This window comes from Caenorhabditis elegans, chromosome X (genome assembly GCF_000002985.6).
Source record: "Caenorhabditis elegans chromosome X".
Taxonomy (NCBI): Eukaryota; Metazoa; Nematoda; class Chromadorea; order Rhabditida; family Rhabditidae; genus Caenorhabditis; species Caenorhabditis elegans.
The window spans coordinates 7023979-7044106 of NC_003284.9; the positions used below are offsets into that span (position 1 = coordinate 7023979).

The 20128-nt window shown below is 33.1% G+C and overlaps 2 protein-coding genes and 6 non-coding genes across 8 annotated transcripts; 4 read left to right on the plus strand and 4 right to left on the minus strand.

The window, feature by feature from the left end:
• The first annotated feature begins 5157 nt into the window (after positions 1–5157).
• On the plus strand, positions 5158–5662 carry flp-26 (GGAGEPLAFSPDMLSLRF-amide). The gene is made up of 2 exons (NM_171717.7): positions 5158–5271; positions 5355–5662. The coding sequence occupies exons 1-2, from the start codon at positions 5197–5199 to the stop codon at positions 5532–5534; spliced, it is 255 nt and encodes an 84-aa protein (NP_741827.1). The 5' UTR covers positions 5158–5196; the 3' UTR covers positions 5535–5662.
• Positions 5663–6260: 598 nt separating this feature from the next.
• cest-19 (Carboxylesterase type B domain-containing protein) lies at positions 6261–12059 on the minus strand (the record flags this gene model as incomplete). Its single annotated transcript, NM_076786.7, has 16 exons — positions 6261–6867; positions 7244–7363; positions 7540–7639; positions 7686–7827; positions 7883–8006; positions 8058–8254; positions 8298–8448; positions 8522–8591; positions 8637–8745; positions 9412–9517; positions 9562–9681; positions 10278–10397; positions 10585–10693; positions 11704–11756; positions 11812–11889; positions 11940–12059. 16 exons carry the CDS (start codon positions 12057–12059, stop codon positions 6763–6765), a joined length of 1824 nt encoding a protein of 607 aa, NP_509187.4. The 3' UTR covers positions 6261–6762.
• On the plus strand, positions 7910–8056 carry R173.6. Its single transcript, NR_071421.1, has one exon. It is a non-coding gene; the product is annotated as an Unclassified non-coding RNA R173.6 (non-coding RNA).
• On the minus strand, positions 9808–9933 carry R173.7. The gene has a single exon (NR_071422.1). It is a non-coding gene; the product is annotated as an Unclassified non-coding RNA R173.7 (non-coding RNA).
• Positions 10009–10202, minus strand: B0403.10. Its single transcript, NR_071423.1, has one exon. It is a non-coding gene; the product is annotated as an Unclassified non-coding RNA B0403.10 (non-coding RNA).
• Positions 12060–13236: 1177 nt separating the features above from the next.
• On the plus strand, positions 13237–13366 carry B0403.11. The gene has a single exon (NR_071424.1). It is a non-coding gene; the product is annotated as an Unclassified non-coding RNA B0403.11 (non-coding RNA).
• A 58-nt stretch (positions 13367–13424) lies between these two features.
• B0403.12 lies at positions 13425–13625 on the plus strand. Its single transcript, NR_071425.2, has one exon. It is a non-coding gene; the product is annotated as an Unclassified non-coding RNA B0403.12 (non-coding RNA).
• On the minus strand, positions 13430–13633 carry B0403.13. Its single transcript, NR_071426.2, has one exon. It is a non-coding gene; the product is annotated as an Unclassified non-coding RNA B0403.13 (non-coding RNA).
• Positions 13634–20128: the final 6495 nt, after the last annotated feature.

Below are 20128 nucleotides of genomic sequence, written 5' to 3' on the forward strand. Positions count from 1 at the left end.
AGCAATTTTAACATAGTGAGTTGTTTTAAGATACCCTGTGTTTTGGAATCAAACATTGTGTTTTCTGAAAAACAAACTTTGAAATGGATACTCTAATTTGCAACAACAAATTTGTAATTTTAGCTTTGGCGACCTATTTTAGTTTTGTTCCAAAACATTACTATTCGAAAAGCCCACGCAAATAAGTTGTGTTTTCGACCACTAAACGACTGAAGAATCACATATCCACTTGTAAGATTTTTAAACCCTGATAAACTTCTTAGCTTTAAATCAGCGGTACCTTAATTAACTTTTTAAAAAGCTTGAAACACTTCCTTGACTAAAATCAGCTGTTGACCTCTACTGCAACGTGTTTAGATTCAATGCCACCATTTTTCACATTTATAAGACTTTTTGTAGTGTTTTTGTGTTAAATAATCACTTTCCATAACTTTCATCAAGTAATTAGAAGGAAGCAAAGATTTTTCATTTTAATTGTCTGTCCATTAAAATCTTGTTTCATAAGATTTTGCAATTTATGCAAAAAAACTTTCAAAATTTGAACATGTTTCTAAAACAGCAAAACATCAGTATACGTTCAAATTAGAAAATCTTGCAAAAAGTGAAACAATTGTAAAGTTTACCACACTTTTTTTTGGCAATTTAGCCATTTGGAAGTGTATTCAAATTTTTTTAAGTCGGAGTTTTCGAGAAAATACCAAATTGAACCATTTTTGACAATTACAATTCTACAATTATCAAATAGAAAAACTTTGTCAAAAAACATAAATTTTTCTACAAACTCATAAAAATATAAGGATTTTTGATTATCGGTCCCGGGTATTGTTTTTTGAAGATAATTTGATGAATCGGCACTTTCGGCAAATGCCAACTCTCAAAAATGCAATTATTGCTCAATGTTGGTATAAAACAAAATATTCAAATTTAATGAAAATACTGAAACTTAAAATTTTAAATTGCATTTTTAAACTTGAAATAATGTTTTAAAATATGTTTTTAAGTTTCGAAAAACTCTCATGAAATTTTCTTTTCATACTGTGTAACGACCACTACATATTTTTAAATTATGATCCCGACCAGACCTGTGTGGCATTCGGAATTTTTCGGCATAACGGCATAACGGCATATGCCGCCAAAAATTTTTTCGGCATATCGGCATATGCCGTTATGCTGTCCATTTTTCATTTCGGCATAACGGCATTTTCGGCATATGCCGTGAATTTTAAAATCGGCATTTCGGCATATGCCGCGCTCCAAAAACCGGCATTATGCCGGCATTCGGCATTCGGCATTTCGGCATTTTGAACTATTGTCCAGTTACAAAAAAATCAACAATATTTGAATGTTTTCAATCAAACTTCCATGTGCTTTTTATCATTACCAATATCTAAAAAATAGTATTCGTCTGATTTTGGTATGTGACGTAGCACTACAGGTATGCACAATTTTTTGCTTTTGACAAGATATTGAGTTGGGGTTACTGGTTAGATGTTTTTATGTTTTTGTAGGAGTACTTTAATGCGACCAACAGCTATGAAGCCCCCTCCACTTGAGCTGTATAGGGCATCTGCAAACTTTTGGGAAACTAATATTGACATCGGATGCAGCATACCAAAAAACCTTTGTATCTACAATTTTATACTCACATTTCAAAATTGAAGGCAAAAGAGCAAAATTTTGAAAAGTCGACCGTCCAAATGCTATGAATCCGTCAGAAGGTGCTCATGCGACTTACATATTAGATATATTTCATTCGATCTTATATGTAAGTCCAATGAGCAACTTCTAACGGATCATTAGTGAGATTTTCGAGAATTTCACACAAAATTCTCATTTTCTTCGCAAAACATTAAATTTTCCATTTTCAAAATAATATTTAATGGAGTACTCTGGTAGTGTACTGTTTGTTTTTTATATCATGGAAATTACTGAAAACGTGCAAAAAAAATTGTAAGTATGTTAAAGGGGGAGTACAGTTTGTGGGTATTTTTCTTAAATAGACTAAAACTGGTCCAAAACCACAGAATTTCATAATGAGACTTCACAAAAAATTTCCAAAAATTTTTTATGGCCGGTCAAATTTTCGAAAAAAAAAGAGCCAAATTTTGCTAAAATCAAAAAATTTCGCGCACTTTTCTTTGTCACAGCTGCTGGGCAATTTGTGAAAATTTTTTGCGAAGTCTCATTATGAAATTCGGTGGTTTTGGACCAGTTTTAGTCTATTTAAACAAAATACCCACAAACTCTACTCCCCCTTTAATGTACACGCCTTGAAACATATTGGTGCATTTTCAGACAATTTTCGAGTCAAGCCAAAATTGTTGCAGAAATTTTCCAAATGTTCGAGCAAAAAGCTTCAAGAAATCTCAAAAATGGAACAATCTGCGTAGAAACCTTACTATTTGCATAATGCCGTCATAATGTCGGCATTATGCCGTTATGCCGGACATTTTATTTTTCGGCATAACGTCATTTTCGGCATTTGCCGTGAATTTTCAAATCGGCATAACGGCATATGCCGTGCTCCAAAAACCGGCATTATGCCGGCATCGACATATGCCGAATGCCGAATGCCGCACAGGTCTGATCCCGAGAGTTCTCTCATTTGGAGAATATCAAAATTTCCATTTCATTTATTGTAACAACATTAAAAGAAATTTGACCTAGCAATGGAGGCGGTAAGAAATTGCAGAAAAACGAGGTTGTACTAAGAAACCAGGTAATTCAATATGCGTGATCTCATTTTACAATTAAAGCTCATCAAAGTGGTGTGGGAAATGCGCAATGTGCTTCATCCATTTGTTACATTTCGTTGCTCATTTGATGTTTTTTTTCTAGCGATCGAACCGCGTAGGTTTTTGGGGCCACGTTTTCAGGAAAATGACTTCAGAATAAGAATTAAGACGTAAAGTGAATTTATTATTTTGTCTTCATGGCGTCGTGTTTGTTTTCCATTGAATAGCAATGATTTTAGTATTGCTGACTTCATTATTTGATTTACTCCTTCATCAGATCTATTTTCTTAGAAGTATCAAAACTTTAGTTAATAGTAAAATTATGGTAGACAAGATGTATTTACACTCTCTTCCAAAATATTGTGGGCCTCTGCAGATATATTTTGCAGTACTCGTAAAATAATAAAGTTTGTATAGATCGTTATATTCAAGTACCTAATAACTTCCCCTAACTTGATTTGAGAAGTGCACTTTTATGGGATTCTTGCGTGATTTTGGTTCCACTATTGTTACTGAGTGAGTTGATATTCGAAGAAGTTCCACATAAACATTCCCTCTATAAAATTAACTTATAAAAGTCGTTTTCTTTAAATTTTCTCTCCCTGCATTTTCTTGCAGTTAGGTAATGTTGGTAATTGTGTAGTATAATCTGGCCCGAGCATATTCACCATTTTGAATTTTTAGTGTTCCTTTACAAATTAAGTTTAGGATTGGTGTTTTTCTAACCCTAAATATGCAAATAAATTTCACGTTTTCATTAAAGGTTTGATAACGTATTGGAAGTATTGGAAGTATTTGGAAGTATTAGGTATACTTCACTAATACTCTAATGTTATATTAATCTTGTAAAGGCTGAACATGCTAGCTCTGACCTTCCAGTGCATGTCATTGATTGTGATAGTGTACTTCAATATTCAATTTTCAATCACGTAATCAAATAGACGGCTATAACCAGATGATAATACAGACCCTATTTCACTTCCAAATAGAATAGACTATTGTGACCAATCTACATTTCTCCCAGTATTGGAAGTATTTGGAAGTATTAGGTATACTTCACTAATACTCTAATGTTATATTAATCTTGTAAAGGCTGAACTTGCTAGCTCTGACCTTCCAGTGCATGTCATTGATTGTGATAGTGTACTTCAATATTCGACTAAAAATGACATGAGTCGATAACTCAATTTTCAATCACGTAATCAAATAGACGGCTATAACCAGATGATAATACAGACCCTATTTCACTTCCAAATAGAATAGACTATTGTGACCAATCTACATTCTCCCACTATTTTTTGATGATTTCAATACCTAAATTAATACTTCTAAGCAACGAGACACATCATACTTGTAATGATTCATCAATCGTATGAATCATAGTCAAGCTTCAAGATTTTTTTTGTTTTAATTAAGAAAAGTTGGCGGCCTTTGCGAAACCATATATGAGCATTCAATCAATTTGTCAGGATTCAAGAAGCTCACTATTGTGAGAAACTGCGCAGTTTGGATTTCACCATTTCCATCATGAACATAAAATTTTATGACCCGTACGTCATTTTTGAGCCCTGGAACGCATCACCTTTTGTTCGCCGGGTTTTATGGCCCAACGTGAGCTTCTGTTATTTCCGGGTAACAGAATGCCGAAAAAGGATCCGAAAGGAGGAGCACGGTGGGGTTTGTCATGATCGGTTGGTATGCTCCACCTACTTTTTCCATTTATATTTCGTATAGAAACTGCTAATTTCCCCGTCATCCCCCCCCCCCCCCCCACTTGCTCCTCCTTCCACACTTTAGTCTCTTCATACGATCATCATTGAAATTCTTCACGAGAAACAATTGTAGGAATGAACTCCTCGTCATTTCTATTTTATATTTTCCCTCTTTGCCCTGAAAACAAACCAAATCAGTTAATAGCAATCTCACTGGTATTAGTTGTTGTTTTTTTTCCAGTGAACTCCTAATTCCTAAAACACAGACTTACTCACTTTTTCTCACAATTTTCTTTCTATCCTAAAAAAACGAAAGTGTAAAATGCGACGACTTCTTTATTTTGTTTCCGAGCTGCGCTGAGCTCTCGGCAGACATCACATTGCCTCCTATGTTTTAATTAATTTCTCTATGAAAGTATGAAGACAAAAGAGAAGTATCTAATTGGGATATCTTCAGATCCTTGAAACTATACTTTTGCCCATTTTTATCCTTTTTAAGAGCAAGGAAGTAATCATGAGAAATATACTAGATCGCCTATGTAAATAGGAACGAAATTTGACATGTTGAAACTTCCTCGTTGGTTCCTACTATGTATATTTTGGGAAGCCACATAATAGAAAAACTAGGAACCATTTCAAGTTTCCCTAATCCCCCCGTTTTTATCTTCCAAATTTAAAACAAATTGAGTCTAACTATATTTTAATATATTTTTGAAGGTAACCCGTCAAGAACACTTACAGTTTTCACAATGAAGGTGATGTTCATGCTTGCTCTCCTTTTCAGCTCTCTCGTTGCAACCAGTGCCTTCCGACTTCCATTCCAGGTATCATAGCCCTTCCAAAACTGAACATGTTATAAAAAACGCAACCTATCAACAAAAAATCATGCGTCATGTAGTTTTTACAGTTTTTCGGAGCTAATGAAGACTTCAACAGTGGATTGACAAAACGCAACTACTACGAGTCGAAGCCCTACAAAAGAGAGTTTAACGCCGACGATTTAACCCTTCGTTTCGGAAAGCGCGGAGGAGCTGGTGAACCGTTGGCTTTTTCGCCGGATATGCTTTCACTCCGCTTTGGAAAGTAGTTATTGACAAAAACTTATCAGTGACGAAAAAACAATGATATGATCTCTTTGTATACCACTCTCTCGTTTTCTTTTCTCTTGGTTGGACGACGCTTAGTTACGATGCCTAATAAAGTTTTTTTTGTTAATGCAATATCAGGAGATTGAAAAAAATGAAAAGCCATTTCTTTTCAAACAACCAAACTACCATTGAAAATGTCTTTCAAACCCTGATTCAAAAATGTCATTCCAATAACTGATTCAAACATAAATTTTGAAACAACGGCCAAAATAGTTTTTTTTCATTCGAATTTTTATGTAAAAAATTAATAGTAGATTTTCCTTCTGAAATTTGAACAGACTGAATAAAACAATCTAGCTGAAATTGATGTTTATTTCAATTATTTTCCGAAGAATGCGAAATTGTTTCATCAGAAAAGCTAGATTTTCCATTATTCAAAAACAATTTTTTGATGCGAATTTTTATGCAAAAAGTTAAAAATTGATTTTTTCTCCGGAAATTTGAACATAAGTTTCTATTAAAACACTGGTTCCTATTTGGTTGTATGTAAGTATTATTATATTATGCATCATTTTAGTATTCGAGTCAACTTCCCCCTTTCCCCAGAAGTCTCACAAAAATGCACTGATAAAAAGTCACACTACATGGGTTGAACAGTGTGATTGATTACAAGCTTTGGAACATAAGTTTAAATTACTTGTTTTATTTGGAAATGTAAGTTTCTTATTCAACACTCACTTCATTGAGTCAGTCTCAAAAATATGTATACCACATCTGAAGAAAAAACAAATAAAAAGGAGGAAAGTGAGAGAATATGGAGACATTTAGCACCGCAAACTTGCCTAGTATCAAGGGGAAGAAGATGTTGAAATTCAATTTGAAAAAAAAGAACAAAATTACGATCGACTAAGAGTTTATAATAGCTTTTAAGATTAAAAAAATGAATTTAATTAATTGAGCTCCATGAGGAATTTTCCGAAAGAATTTGGTGGGCAATTTCAATAAAAATCAAAGATCATTTTTGATCTATAAGCAAAACACATTATTTTAAAAATAAAAAAAAAATGAAGAAAAGGAAAAAATTGTAAAGTTTCACGTCACATAAATCGACTCATATAATAGGGCAAACATATTGAAAGGATATGGGAAGGAACGATTTTTAAACGGAGGGTGAACAAAATTTGTAAGATAAAACATCAAAGAGAAAGGAAATATAATAGAAAATGTTTAAAGTTCATCTTCATCCGACTCCTTTCGCGTACAGTAACACGCTAATCCAACAAGGATAGCGAAGAAGAATAGAGAGCAGAATGAGAGCATTGCAGTTGCAAACTGAAATTTACAAAGGTGAGGTAACACAATTAGAAAATGAACTGGTATATTTAATATGTTTACACACGTTAATTAATTTGTCATAATTTTCCTGTTCCTACACAATTTTGAGATTTATGGATGCATCGGTAAACGTTTATTTTGAATTTTTTGCTTGGCAACAAGGTCATTAATTGATAATTAAATCAACAATATTTCCATAATAATGAGAACTGATTCTCTCGTCTAAAGATGTAAGTTTCCAAAAAACATTGCAAAAGTTTAATACATTTCAATTCCAATTTTTCCAACTTTTTAAACATATGCTGAGTTCCAGAGGAATTCAGTTGGAGTAGTTTTTGTTTCAAATTAGTGTTTACAGAGTTTAAAAATTTACCTGCCAGTTGCCCACATCTCTGTCCAATTGAGCAATTCTCTGTATGTTCCCGACGTCTACAGCGTCAAGCGATCTAGCATACCAGTTCCAGAACACGTGACCCTGCCACCGATATCCAACCTCAAAAATTTTTCATACAGAAAAAGAAAGCTTTATCAAATCTGCATAATTTAAAAAGCCGAAAATTATCATGAAAATTGCCTAAAGCCTGTAACACAGTTGCGTCAGTAACAGAAATGAGACACTTATTGAGAATAAGATGTTAAACGAAAATGTTATATTTCAGAAACCAATACCTGCATGCTGGGACTATCAGTAATCGAAAGGTAGCTCAGTTCCTTAGCCGTCGTTGACGTCCAATTGAAACTGAACCCATCGTTCTCATGAGTCGGTGTTCTTCAAAAAATTAGCTCTTAAAACTTTCTCTTTCTGTACAACATACCCATACAACGCAAAATTTGCCACCAATTCTGAGAAGATTTCGACAACTCGCTGATCAAGTTGCCAATTCATATCTTTTCGTTTATTTAAAAACCTAGGAGTGACATTAAAAATGTGAAGTTTGTCAACGCCGTGAAAAGCTCCTGAAGAAATATAAATTAAAAATGTATCGAAAATCCAAACTCAATCAAAACTCACTATCAATATCATAAAAATTTTCACTAATGTGATCGAAAGAATACAGATAAACCGGTAAATCGTGTTTGAGGTAGTAAGTGGCTAATTGAGATGCTGGGGCGTCGTACCAGAAGTGCGAATACATCTGAAGACAAAAACACTTGAACCAAACTCTGGAAAGTTTTTCGAAACTCACTTTTAATAGTGAATTAAATAATACTGATTCAGGGAATGATGGATCCACTTGGGTCCATACGTATTCTGATTTACAACCTTGGGAAATCAGGCGATGGTTTTGAAATTGCTTAAAACCTAACGTGAGATTGTCTGCTAATGTTTCTCCATTTTCCCATGTTATTGAAGAGAAGTTTAGGTCTTTTTCATTTAGAAGTACTGAAAATCAAACTATTTTGAGAAAAAAAAGAGACCAACTTACATATCCTAAGTGAGCTCTCATCTTTTGTTGTTCCAATTACGATTGGAGTTTTTCTTCTGTGGAGTGTCAGTTGTTCCGGGGGTTCTGGCAGTATTCCACCAACTCCGTCTATGATCGGTACAAACTCTTCATAGTCATCAAAATGCAGACGCTGAAAATGGAAATATTGCATTGTTGAAGGAGTAGTCATAAAATTCATAAGAGAGGAAAAGAAAACTTTATACCTTGTATTGAAAAATCTCTTCTTTTGACCGTTTTCTTGCGCAATCCAGCAGTTCCGAAGAGTTGAACGCTCTGAAATGTCGTAACCTGTTTCATATTCAAAGGAGAAAGTATTACCTGCAACCAAACCGATCATTCATATTCCATGTGGCATTGACCTGCGTATTTCTTACAACTCCTGGCTGTAAGGCGGATCCTGACATGAGAAGAACTTTTTGGAAAAGTCCTGAAAATACAACCATGTTTTTATTGAGTTAGGCTTTCAATATACGTCACAATTCTGGTACTTAAAAAAAACCGTACTTGTATTGAAAAATTATTTGAAAAGTTTATTTTTTCTACTAATCTAAAATTGGTCTATATTACATTTTTCAATAAAATTTTGATTTTTTTATAAACATTGAATACATCATCCTTAGCAATTTTTAAAGCTTTTTTACGTCTAAATAAAGTCTCGGCGTTAGCGCGAAAGTGAGAGGCCGTTTCATGCCAGAGTTTTAATATATAATTATTAAATTTTTTCATCACTAGATGTCGGCTGCTTATCACTTTCAATTGATGGAAAATTTGTATCATTCAAGTTTGAAGTTTGGATTTTTCTGAAAAGTCTGATGCACTTAAAGGAATTTCTCTTGAAGATTTATTAAGCAAAAATACCGAAACCATAGTTTTAATCACGTTTCACAATAGTCTTCCCGCAAAGGGCTTTGTCAAAAACAAAATTTCCATTGTTAACATAGAAATGTTTTATCTCCTAGAGCAATACCATGTTCCCAAATACCAAACTTCTACAATCCGCACATTAGATTTTTTGTTTTAAAAATTAAAGAATTAAAGGTTGATGTTAATTATACTTGATTCAATTTCTATCATTTTATGACAAAACACCAACCTTCTGCTCTTGGTGACAAAGCTAGTAGAGATGCAGATGCTGCTCCAGTTCCGTGTCCCATCAGAAGAATATTCGATGGGTCTCCTCCGAAAACTTCTGCATTAGCCTAAAACAATTTTATATGCAATCGTTTCTTCTTAAAAATGTTACCTTGACCCATTTGAGCGCCCAAATTTGATCCCATAATCCTATATTTCCTGGTAAAACGCTATCACCCGTTGATGCAAATCCTAATGGTCCTAGTCGATAGTTGAATGTTACAAACACAATCTGAAAATTAAATTTTACTGTACTACTGTTCTCGAAAGACAAATTTTTGCTTTTGCAACAAAAAAAAAATCAAATTCTCGATATCAATCCAATGAAGCAAAAAGTTCACAAAAGAAGCTAATTCAGTGTGCTAGTGCAATCAGCACAAGAGCACATAGTGAGAATCGGATATTCAATGTCGTCAGTTAAAATTAGCGTTTCTTGTTCTACATCATCTTTTTATTTTTTTCTTTTCAGAGCGCTTCCGTTGTTGCATTTTCTATTTCTTTTCCATTTGCAAAAAGGAAAAAAATCAAATCTTATTTTATGTCTCCCTTCTTATCTTGCACAAAAAAGGAACTACATGTATACAAAAAAAGGAGAATATCTATGTGAAACGAGATGTTCCATTCCACTTTTGCATCTCTCTGTCTCTAACTCTGTCTCTACAATGATGCCGAGTTCACTACGATGCTCTCCCGATTTGATGCCCCATAAATTATTCCATCAAATTTTGCGTAGAGAAAAGATATCGGAAACAACAGACATCTTTGTGAGAAACAAAAAGCAAACGAAAAATCGAGTGAGAGAAATAGAAAAAAAAAGAGATCACTTGCCTTGCGTGACACAAAATTGCTGAGAATTGCCCGCTGAGGAATGTCGCTTCCGGAACCAGTTTGGAATCTGCCGCCATGGATGAAAACAATCACCGGATATGTATCATTTGTGTACTGGTACTGTAAAAGGGTACAGTTAAAGGAAAAACATTTTATTTTAAGTTTCCCACAAAGATTCGATAGTGAAAGCCAAAAAGTAAAAAAATGAATGAGAAAATCGTGTAGTGTCGTTATTAAAAACATAAGAATTTTTAAAAAAAGATTAACTCCATCCATAATTTTAAACTGCAAATTAAAAAAAAATTACCGGGGTTGGTGAAAAGACATTCAGGTATAAGCAATCTTCGGAAACATGGGCCACATATCGTTCTGGCTCTCCGGCATCGTTTTCGTCTATATTTTGCATGCACATTGCGCTGAAAAAAGAAAAAATAAAATTTGCAGTTGTCATTTTGTATGTTATATTTTTTAAACCAAAACTACTTGATTGGTAGAATGAAAAATGAATTGTTAAATATTTGCATCGGTGAATCTGCTTTTTTGTTATAAGTTCTAAAAGGAAAATACTGAAACATAACACAAATTACAGTTGTACATATTTTGAAAACAAAAATCACTTAAAGTTTTTGCTGCCTGGAAAGTTTGAATTTGAAAAAAATAGAAATTTGAGAATAAACCAGAGAATCAATAGTTTCATTTTTATATTTAAACTCTCGTTTTGAAAATTTTGTACTTATTTATTGTTTATGCGAAATTTATAAACGTATGAATTGAATGTCTGTAAGCTCTTTTCAACTATTCATTTGTTAAAATGGCCATGTATCATAATAAAACTTCCAGATAGCATTTCGAATATGTTTATAAGGGCATGTTTATATGGGCATTGGGAAAATTCCATTGTACTAAATACAACTGTGGCTGAAAATTTAAAATAAAAACTCTAAAACAATGGAAGTGTTTCATTTGGATATATTCAATTTGATGGCCCTTTACAGGTATTGTTTAAAATAATCTCCATGTTTTAGTATATTCGAAATTAATTCACTTAGTAAATACACTTGTCTTTGAGTTGATGACTTGTATTACGATACAAAAAATGATCAATTACTCTGATCTTTTAAGTCCCTTAACTCAACTAAGAATGCTCAATTCCAATCATACATCGTTGTTTTCTTTTTTACTTGTTACTGTGATGTCTCATTTCAAGTTCCCAGACATCAAAATATATTATCAGCAATGCCGTCATAATAGTTTGCGTCTGTTCTCACAAACTCATTAGCTTATTTTTGTAATTCTGAGTGTTGTTATGAGTGTATAAACATTACTTGACTTACTTCCGCAATACCATAAGATTTTTATTCTGTCGCTCACGCTAGACTGTGTATTTTGCTTCAAGAAATTGAATACGTCTTTAATTTTATCGTACCTGTACTGTGTTGCGTTCATGACTCCTCTCCATTTTGCTGGTTCTTTTGGCATCTGAAATTGTCTTTCTTCAATTGAAGGCAAGAAAAATGAAAAAAAAAACTCTTACTTGAAACCTAAGGTAGCCTACAGGTGGCATTGCGAATGGTATTCCTTTGAAAACAGAGTAGTCTTGGCCATCGGTCAACTGGAAAAATTATATAGTCACTGAATAAAAAATCATGTACTTATTCTTACCAGTCGCTCTCCACGGATTGCTCCAGAGTTGACCCTCAATTCGAACGGAGAAATGTGTCGTGTGGAAATGGTCAAATGTGAGTGCCACCATAAAATGAACGATGATAAGAGCCAACGCATTTCTAGACAACTATCCTACATATCAACTAAGCTGCAGCAAATACATGAACTATCTGCAAACGAGTTTTGTATTAGAAGTTGGCAAAAGGTGAGTTAAAAGAAAAGTGTGAGAGTTGGATAAACAAATTTAATTAAAATTGGAAAATCGGAATTGAAGCTTAATATAAAAGTAATTTTGAGCCATGCAAGTGAACATTTGGCTTCTTCGCTAAAATTTATTGTTTAACGCTTTAGAAACAGATATTTATTTAAAAAAAAAATAGAAGAGTTCTGTATTTTCGCCAATTATTAATAACTTTTTTTCACAATCTTGGCTTCTCATATATCAGTTTTGAAAGAATATCAAAGAACTGTTACCGTGTTTTTTTTTGTTTTAGCACTGAATGCAACATCATTTTTTAAGGGTTATTTTGAGTAAAAGACTAAATATAAGGAATTAACTCTAAGTACAAATATGTTTTTATCAAACACTTAATTAAAATTTGATACCACTTATGCTCTCTCAAAAACTGAATTTTCACTTACCTATAAACTCATCAGAGTAGATCATTATGGTCATATGTTGGAAATATAATAAATTATAAAAATGAAGCACTGCTAAATTTAAAAATTTGTGGCGAACACCTTTAAAAAAAATGTTTCAGTGACTGCAAGACAATAAAGAACCTCATAACAATTTTGTTAATTACTATTTTGATTGTAAGTCTATCAAGAAGTGGAAACATGAACCGTATTTTTTCTATTAGTATTGCACTCGACTATTTAACTTTATGAGTTTATAACAAAGTTTTTTTTAAAGATGTTAATGAGCAATTAACCAAAACAACATAAAAATAACTAAGACTTATTTTTGACGGAAACACGGTAGTAACAATACGGGAAAAACAACTCTTTTATGTGGATGAGCATAATTGTTACAACAAAAAAGACATAGATAAACCCCTGATAGAGTAACGTGGTTCAAATAGTTAGAAAATTTTGGTTAAAAAAGATTTCGGAAGTTTTTTATTCAAGAAAGAGCAATGCATAGTTTAAAGTTGCATGAAGCTTATGAAAATAAAAGTTTGCTCCCATTAAAATTTGCTTTGGAAGTACTGGTGTTTCAAAATTATGTAACATTTGTGCAAATAAGTGGAGGAAGGTTACTACTTGGTCAGTGCCATAAAATCGGTACGAATTCAAAAAACAATAGCACAAAGTTGACTGGGAGGTCATGACAGCTAGAAAAACGGGTGGGTGATGGCCGAGCCTGACGTCTCCTGGTTTTTTCTCCTCCTTTCCAGTCGAAACATTTTTGCGTAGTTTTTGGCGGCATGCGTCGAATAGCACAGCGCTTTGAGCCTCAGGACTAGAGAGCGTGATTGGTGCTGCTTCTCGGTTTCCAACTCTCTTTCATATTTTGCCATAAGATGGTTGTACGAGACATCAACGGGCGGTGTGATAGGCCGGCGGATGCGGAAAACGCGGGTTCGGCTCGTCCCGTGGGGCCAGCCCTCGGGACGACGAGACTGAGAGCGCAAGCTGCGGAAGGAGACATTCATGAAAGAAGGGAGAAAACAAGAGTGTACGGGCCTTGTGGTGCAACTATCTCAGAGCACAAAAGTTGCATATGTATGCATTCCTCATTTTGGAGTGAGAAACAGACATTGAGCCGCACCACAGCTTTTGCTTTTTTAAACCACACTCTAATGTTGTCAAAAAACTAGAAAACACAAATAAAAACTAGCACTTCAGTGAAAAAAGGTACCAACATCTGGCTTATAGAAGCGTTGCAGTGGGAAACTGCAATCATTTTAATAAACCCAACAAACAAAATTAAACTGATACAGTTTCAAGAGTACTAATCAAAAACGCAAAGAGCGACTTTACATCTTCAAAACAGTTGTCAAAATTTTTGTCCTGTCCAGTTCCAGAAGGCTAAAGCCAAATAACAAATTTTGTCGGATTTTGGAAAAAGTCGTTGTGTCGGCAAGATAGCAAAATGTTGTTAGTGACAAAAACGAGTTGAAGAAGGGGGACTCGGCGACAAGAAGAAGATGTTGCTGCAAGAAGGATGTCGTCCTATCGTCGTCGGGTTGTGCTACAAGAAGACTCCTCATTCAACGTCAAATCGGAAGCGCGATGGCGTGCTGTTGAATGCCTCTCATCAGCAAGATACACGCGGATAATAAAATAGTTTCGAATCTCCGCCCCATGGCCTCCGCCGTCTTCGTTGTCGCATCCGCTTGTATCCGTTTCTTTTCTAGATTTTTGTCGGCGGACCCATGGCGGTGGCGGCGGCGGCTGCAATGCTAACTTATGGCAAGGGACGCAACTTGGTAGACGCCGTGCAAACGTTTGAAAACAAACAAAACACAGAAATATGAACAACAAAACAACTAAAAATAAAGCTTTGTTTTGAGCACAACAAAATACGTCACGGATTATAAACAACTAGAGACCGATCCAAGATTTGCATTTTGAAAACAAAGTTATGATAACGATATAGTAAAAGTGGCGTATACAGCCCAAAAAACTGCCAACATACTTAAACATGTCAGTTTAACAATTCAATGTATACTTCGGAAGAGGATGAATCATTCTACCTGTTGCATCTAACTTACAATTTTCGGAGTGTTCAGAATTTGTAACATATTTTACTGAAATTTTTAAAAAAATATGTTGTGGGAGCGATAAGATATGCAGGGCATGTCGCCTGGTTAAAATCTGACCTCACATTTTTTCTTAAAGTTTAGTGTGTGCGCCGTGTAGATTTACGCGACAATCCGCTGTGAACGTCGTTAATTGTTAATTTCAAATTAACCAATTTTTCACAGATTTTGCAGAACATAGGCTTTACACGAACATCTAGTCGATCTTCAAAGTCCGAAAAATGAGAAATTTATACAGTGATTTGGTTGAAGCATAGCACATTTATGTAATATAATTGTTTAGGTAATGTAATATAGGGATAATGTATTTTTATTATTTTTTGTATATATTAAATATTTAGTGAAAAAAAAAATTAATTATTTTAGCGAAGTCTTTCGAAACATGAGAAGTTTAATCTCAAAAAATAAATAATATTAATGAGTACCTAGAAACAGTGGTTTTCTCGACAAAAAAAAACTGACTCAAAATCTGACCATCGTTAGATTTATAAGATATCCCCACTAGCGCTACCCAGCCTTTAAAGGTGGTGTAGTCGAATTTTTTTATTGCTTTATTAGACTCAGAATTGTCTGAAAACACCGAATTTCATAATGAAACATCTTGAAAACTTTTCAAAAAAAAAGTTATGGCGGCTCGAAAAATGGCTTAAAATAAGTGAACATTTGAAATTTGACCGACTTATCATTGTCGCAGCAGCTGGAAACAATTTTTTTGAAATTGTCGTCTAATTTGGAGAATCGATGTTAATCATCTTGCGTTTTCAGCTTTATTAAGGTATTTAAAAGTCGATGGACGAAGAGAATTGGTGAAAAAAATTTGACAAATCTCTTCGTCCCTCAACTTTAAATACCTTAATAAAGCTAAAAACGCAAGATAATCGACCTGTATACCCAAAATTAGACGATAAGAGAGGCCATAACTTTTTTTTTGAAAAGTTTTCAAGATGTTTCATCATGAAATTCGGTGTTTTCAGACAATTTTGAGTCTAATGAAAAAATTTAAAAAACTCGACTACACCACCTTTAAATGAATAAAAACCTTTCGAATTTAGAAGCTAACTCCATATTTTCGTGCTTTCTAATTTACATCTCTACTAGACTATTTATTTAATAACCAGCAAAAGAGAAAGAGCGTAATGTGGCAAACAGATATTGGACAGTATGTGAGAAATGGTGCATTTTAGAGTACATCGCAGATGTCGTTGCACCTGCTTTGTTGTCTACTGACCTCTCTGAATATGTTTCCTTGAAGGGTCTATTTTATTTGTTTGAAATTTGTTTCATACCAAGTTTACCGTACCGCATTTTTGAAAACTGATTCACATTTTTGTCGAAATTTAAACTTGATTTATTTATTTTTAATTTTTGGCAAAAAATTATTATAAAAAATTGATCCGAAAAATCATAAATAATTTTATTAACTTTTCAAAGCATGAATGAAAACTCTCATTTTTCAAATCTGAAAAATTTTCTCAAATGTTTCACTACCACAAAAATTCCCTTCGAGTATCCATTCAAAAAATAAAAGCCCGCTATTCAATTCGCTGAAAACTTCAATCACCTCCAAAAGGAAAACACGCATGTCTGGTTCTTTGCAATAGACTAGACACGCGGTTTCAAACCTGGACTCAATTATTCGTGTTTTTAGTAATTTGACTATTCGTTCTTGAAAACACAGGTGTTACTCAATTTCCTTTCAAATCAAAACTGACGTAACACAGGATAAAGACCTGCTTTCAAGATTTTTTTGCTAATCACAAAGTTGTGAATTTGTCAAGTGTTATCGAATTACATAAACAGTTTTTCAGTTTTTCGGATAATTATTCATGTATATTTTTACTACAGTTTCGAGTTTTTTTCCAAATAGTTCGGAACTTGTAAGTTCAAAAACCGTTCTAAAAACCTTCCAAAATTTTTAGAGCTTCTCATAAAACTACTAAATCTTTGACCATGTTATACAAAATCCACGTGTGCCTAAAATATTGCTTCAAGCTATATTCAAAGTACAAATTCTATGCATGATTAACTGCTCATTCCTGCAAAAATTTTCTCACTATTAAAAAATATATATCTACGCATTGGATGACTCAAGCAATTGAACATTTTCATGGGAAAGCTCAAATGGAGCAAAACCTATATTTATCACGTATTCTCAACAGGAACTAATTCGAAAAATTGAGCATCCATCTAAAACTTTCCTCCAAGTCCTAGTACATGATGCTAAGTAGTTTAGTGGATGGAACATAATGCAATCAATTTTGTCGTCTTTTCTTCTCTCTTTTTCTAAAAGGAAATATGATTATATCGACGGCGAGTTGCCAGTGCAAGGCAAAATCATTTTCTGGTAGATGTTTCTCAAATTTGGATTTGTTTTTGATATATTATTCGGTTTGTGAGTTGATAAAATGCCTAAAGTGATTTTTTATAATAATTGTCACATGAAAACAACATGATCAAATTAACTTTTTATTTCTTGGAACTTTAATCTATATGCACATTGAATTACAAAATTGTTAATTTTTTCACTACATTATCCCGAATTTTTTTTCATTTATTTTCTGTTCTATTTTAGAGATGACAACGATTTTTTTCTGAAAAGGACACAATTTTTCTTTTTATCCGAGCCATATAATATGAATAATGTAGTGACTACTGACTAAGCTGGAGACTAGTGTTTTTGGCATATTGAAAATAGTTTTTGTATCTTTGAAAGAGGAAAAAAATGAAATACGAATAACAAGGTCATGCCAGAGATGACTGAATTGTATTCTATTGAATTCTGGTTTCAATGAAATTGTGACTATGCTTTTGGAGAAAAAATACGTCAATCGTAAAAGGTATTAAATTCAGTTTTTCAGAATTCTTCTTTTGGATTTAAAATTGAAAAGAGTACAAACTTTTATCTTAAAGTTTTTATTTCATCAATCAGGGTATAATCTTGTTTGTTCAGTTTTTCTTTTAATTTTGTTTTTCAAAAAGAAATCAATACCTACATATTCCACATTGTATATCAAAAATGGCTTCTTATTATTTTTTCTTTTAAGAGCTTATAAGGGTAGAAGCCTCACTCAGAAGTTTTTCTGTTTTTCACCAATTCCGTGTTCAGAAAACAGGAATTTGCATATGCTCCTTGCCTTGTTATTCTTTTCCTGTCACCACCTAGCCAAATCGCTGATAAGACATTACCATTAATCAGCTTTCTGACAAAAACAGATATGCATTTCAGTAAAAAAAAACTTGGTCTTTTTCCTTCCCTTCCGCTGATATATTTTTGCAATCTCATATGAAAATATTGTTTTGTCTCAAATATTCATAACAAAACTTATAACAGATTTGAATACTTTTGAACTTTTTATATATTTTCAAAATGAAATATCAAAATTCTATGCTCGAAATGTTTTCAAATGAAAAACTCAAAGTTTCAATAGAGAAACGCAATTTTGTCTTTGTTTATTTAAAACAGTTACTGCCAAAAATTATTACTCAGTTTTTTTTTTGAAAATCTGCCCAAAATTCCGAATTTTTTGAAACTTCTTACTGAAAGTGTTGAAAAATCTGAAATATCACTTTGCATTGTCATTATCGGTTATGCAAAGCTAATACTGTTCATAAAACTTCCCCTTCAATTCATTTTAAGAACTTAAAACTCAACTTAATTGTGTAAATTTTAAAAATCAGATTTTCCAGGAAATGTTTATTATTTACAATACTAGATATTGAATAATTTAAATTCGATGTCTTAATTTACAAATATCATCAATTTTATTTAAATTTTGAAAACTTCCCCTTATGATTAAGCAACCCTGACTTGATTGGTTGATGTGAAGACAAGAAGAACGTGTCCTTCTTCGTTTCGGTTTTTTTTTTCGTTTTCTGTTTTGTATTCCTTTTTTCCGTTTTTTGTTTGCTCGTTGCATTGGATTTTTCTCCTTATTTGAGTTTTCTTATTACATTGGAATGCGAAGGCTTCCTCTTGTTTGAGCAAATGGAAATAGTAGGATGGCTTCATGGGGAACGAATAGTTTGGTGTTTACTAATTTTTTTTTTCTTTTTTTGAAAATATTGTTAGTGTCAAAAAAAAACTATCATAGTAGCCTTATTTTTTCCAAAATATACTTTAAATGAGAACTAACGGTTCGGATGATTTTGAACGTATAGACCCAAAATGGGCCCAAATGAACGAATTTCGTAATGAAACTGCTCAAAAAATTTTCAAAAATTTTTTTATGGCGGTTCAAAATTTCGAAAAAATGACACTGATTTTAGCTAAAATCTCGAATTTTGCCCATTTTTCCGTGTCACATCTGTCCGAAATTGCTTTTTTTGGAATTATCCTATTTTGATGATTTTTGGTTACCTATCGGCTTTAAATGTACCTTAATTGAGGAAATTAAATGAGATAAACTACCAATATATGCAATAAAAGATGATAATTTCAAAAAAAAGCAATTTCGGACAGATGTGACACGGAAAAATGGACAAAATTCGAGATTTTAGCTAAAATCAGTGTCATTTTTTCGAAATTTTGAACCGCCATAAAAAATTTTTGAAAAATTTTAGAGCAGTTTCATTACGAAATTCGCTCATTTTGGCCCATTTTGGGTCTGTACGTTCAAAATCGTCCGAACCGTTAGTCTTCCTTTAATGGGCCCAAGAGATTTTTTAAAATTTTAATTCTAAATTATTTTTTTCCGCTACTCTGTCTTCAATATTTTATATTAACTTTGATTTTCATGAAGTTATTGACAAAATATCAATAAAGGTTTTCACAATAATTTACATTTTAGCCGTGCGCTCTATTTTCACCTCTCGGTGGAATATATTGCAGTTTTTCTCAATTCTCAATTATTAGATTTAAGCAAAAAACAGCAAGGATAAAAAATACATTGTTTGTGTTTCTTTTCGAACCCTGGTTTTTAAACTATCAAAACTCAGAATATTTTTTAATTGAGAAATTCTTATGGTATTACGCAATTTTTTTTAATAAACCGAATTACAACTCGAATCATTCTTACTCAAAAGCTGCAGAATTCTTGTGAACCCTTACTTTTCTTTGAAAGGATAACGCGCAAAGTGTTTTGTGAGTGGGAAGACGATTGCATCCCTCTGAAGAAATATCCGTTCGCATATCCCCTTGTATTCCTTCTAAACACTTCAACTGAAAAATGAAAATAACTTTTTGCATGTGCCGCGTTTGTACACGTCATCAGACTCTTTTTCCTCAATGCCCTTCTTCATCCATATATCCATTTCCTGTCCATTTCCATCCATTTCCACTTTTCTGATTTTTTTTTAATCTCGAAAATGCGAGCCTCGTGGTTTTGACAGATTTTATGCTCTCGATATATTTTATCGTCGTAAAAGCTTATAAATCATATGGTTGTAAAATCGAATTCATTTTTTTTGTTTTTATTTAAT

Bases quoted from the DNA above. Each gene is read 5' to 3' on its own strand.
- flp-26 (NM_171717.7), top strand. From the start codon at position 5,197: ATGAAGGTGATGTTCATGCTTGCTCTCCTTTTCAGCTCTCTCGTTGCA. The intron at 5,272-5,354 runs GTATCATAGCCC...TAGTTTTTACAG, and splicing joins CCTTCCGACTTCCATTCCAG to TTTTTCGGAGCTAATGAAGA.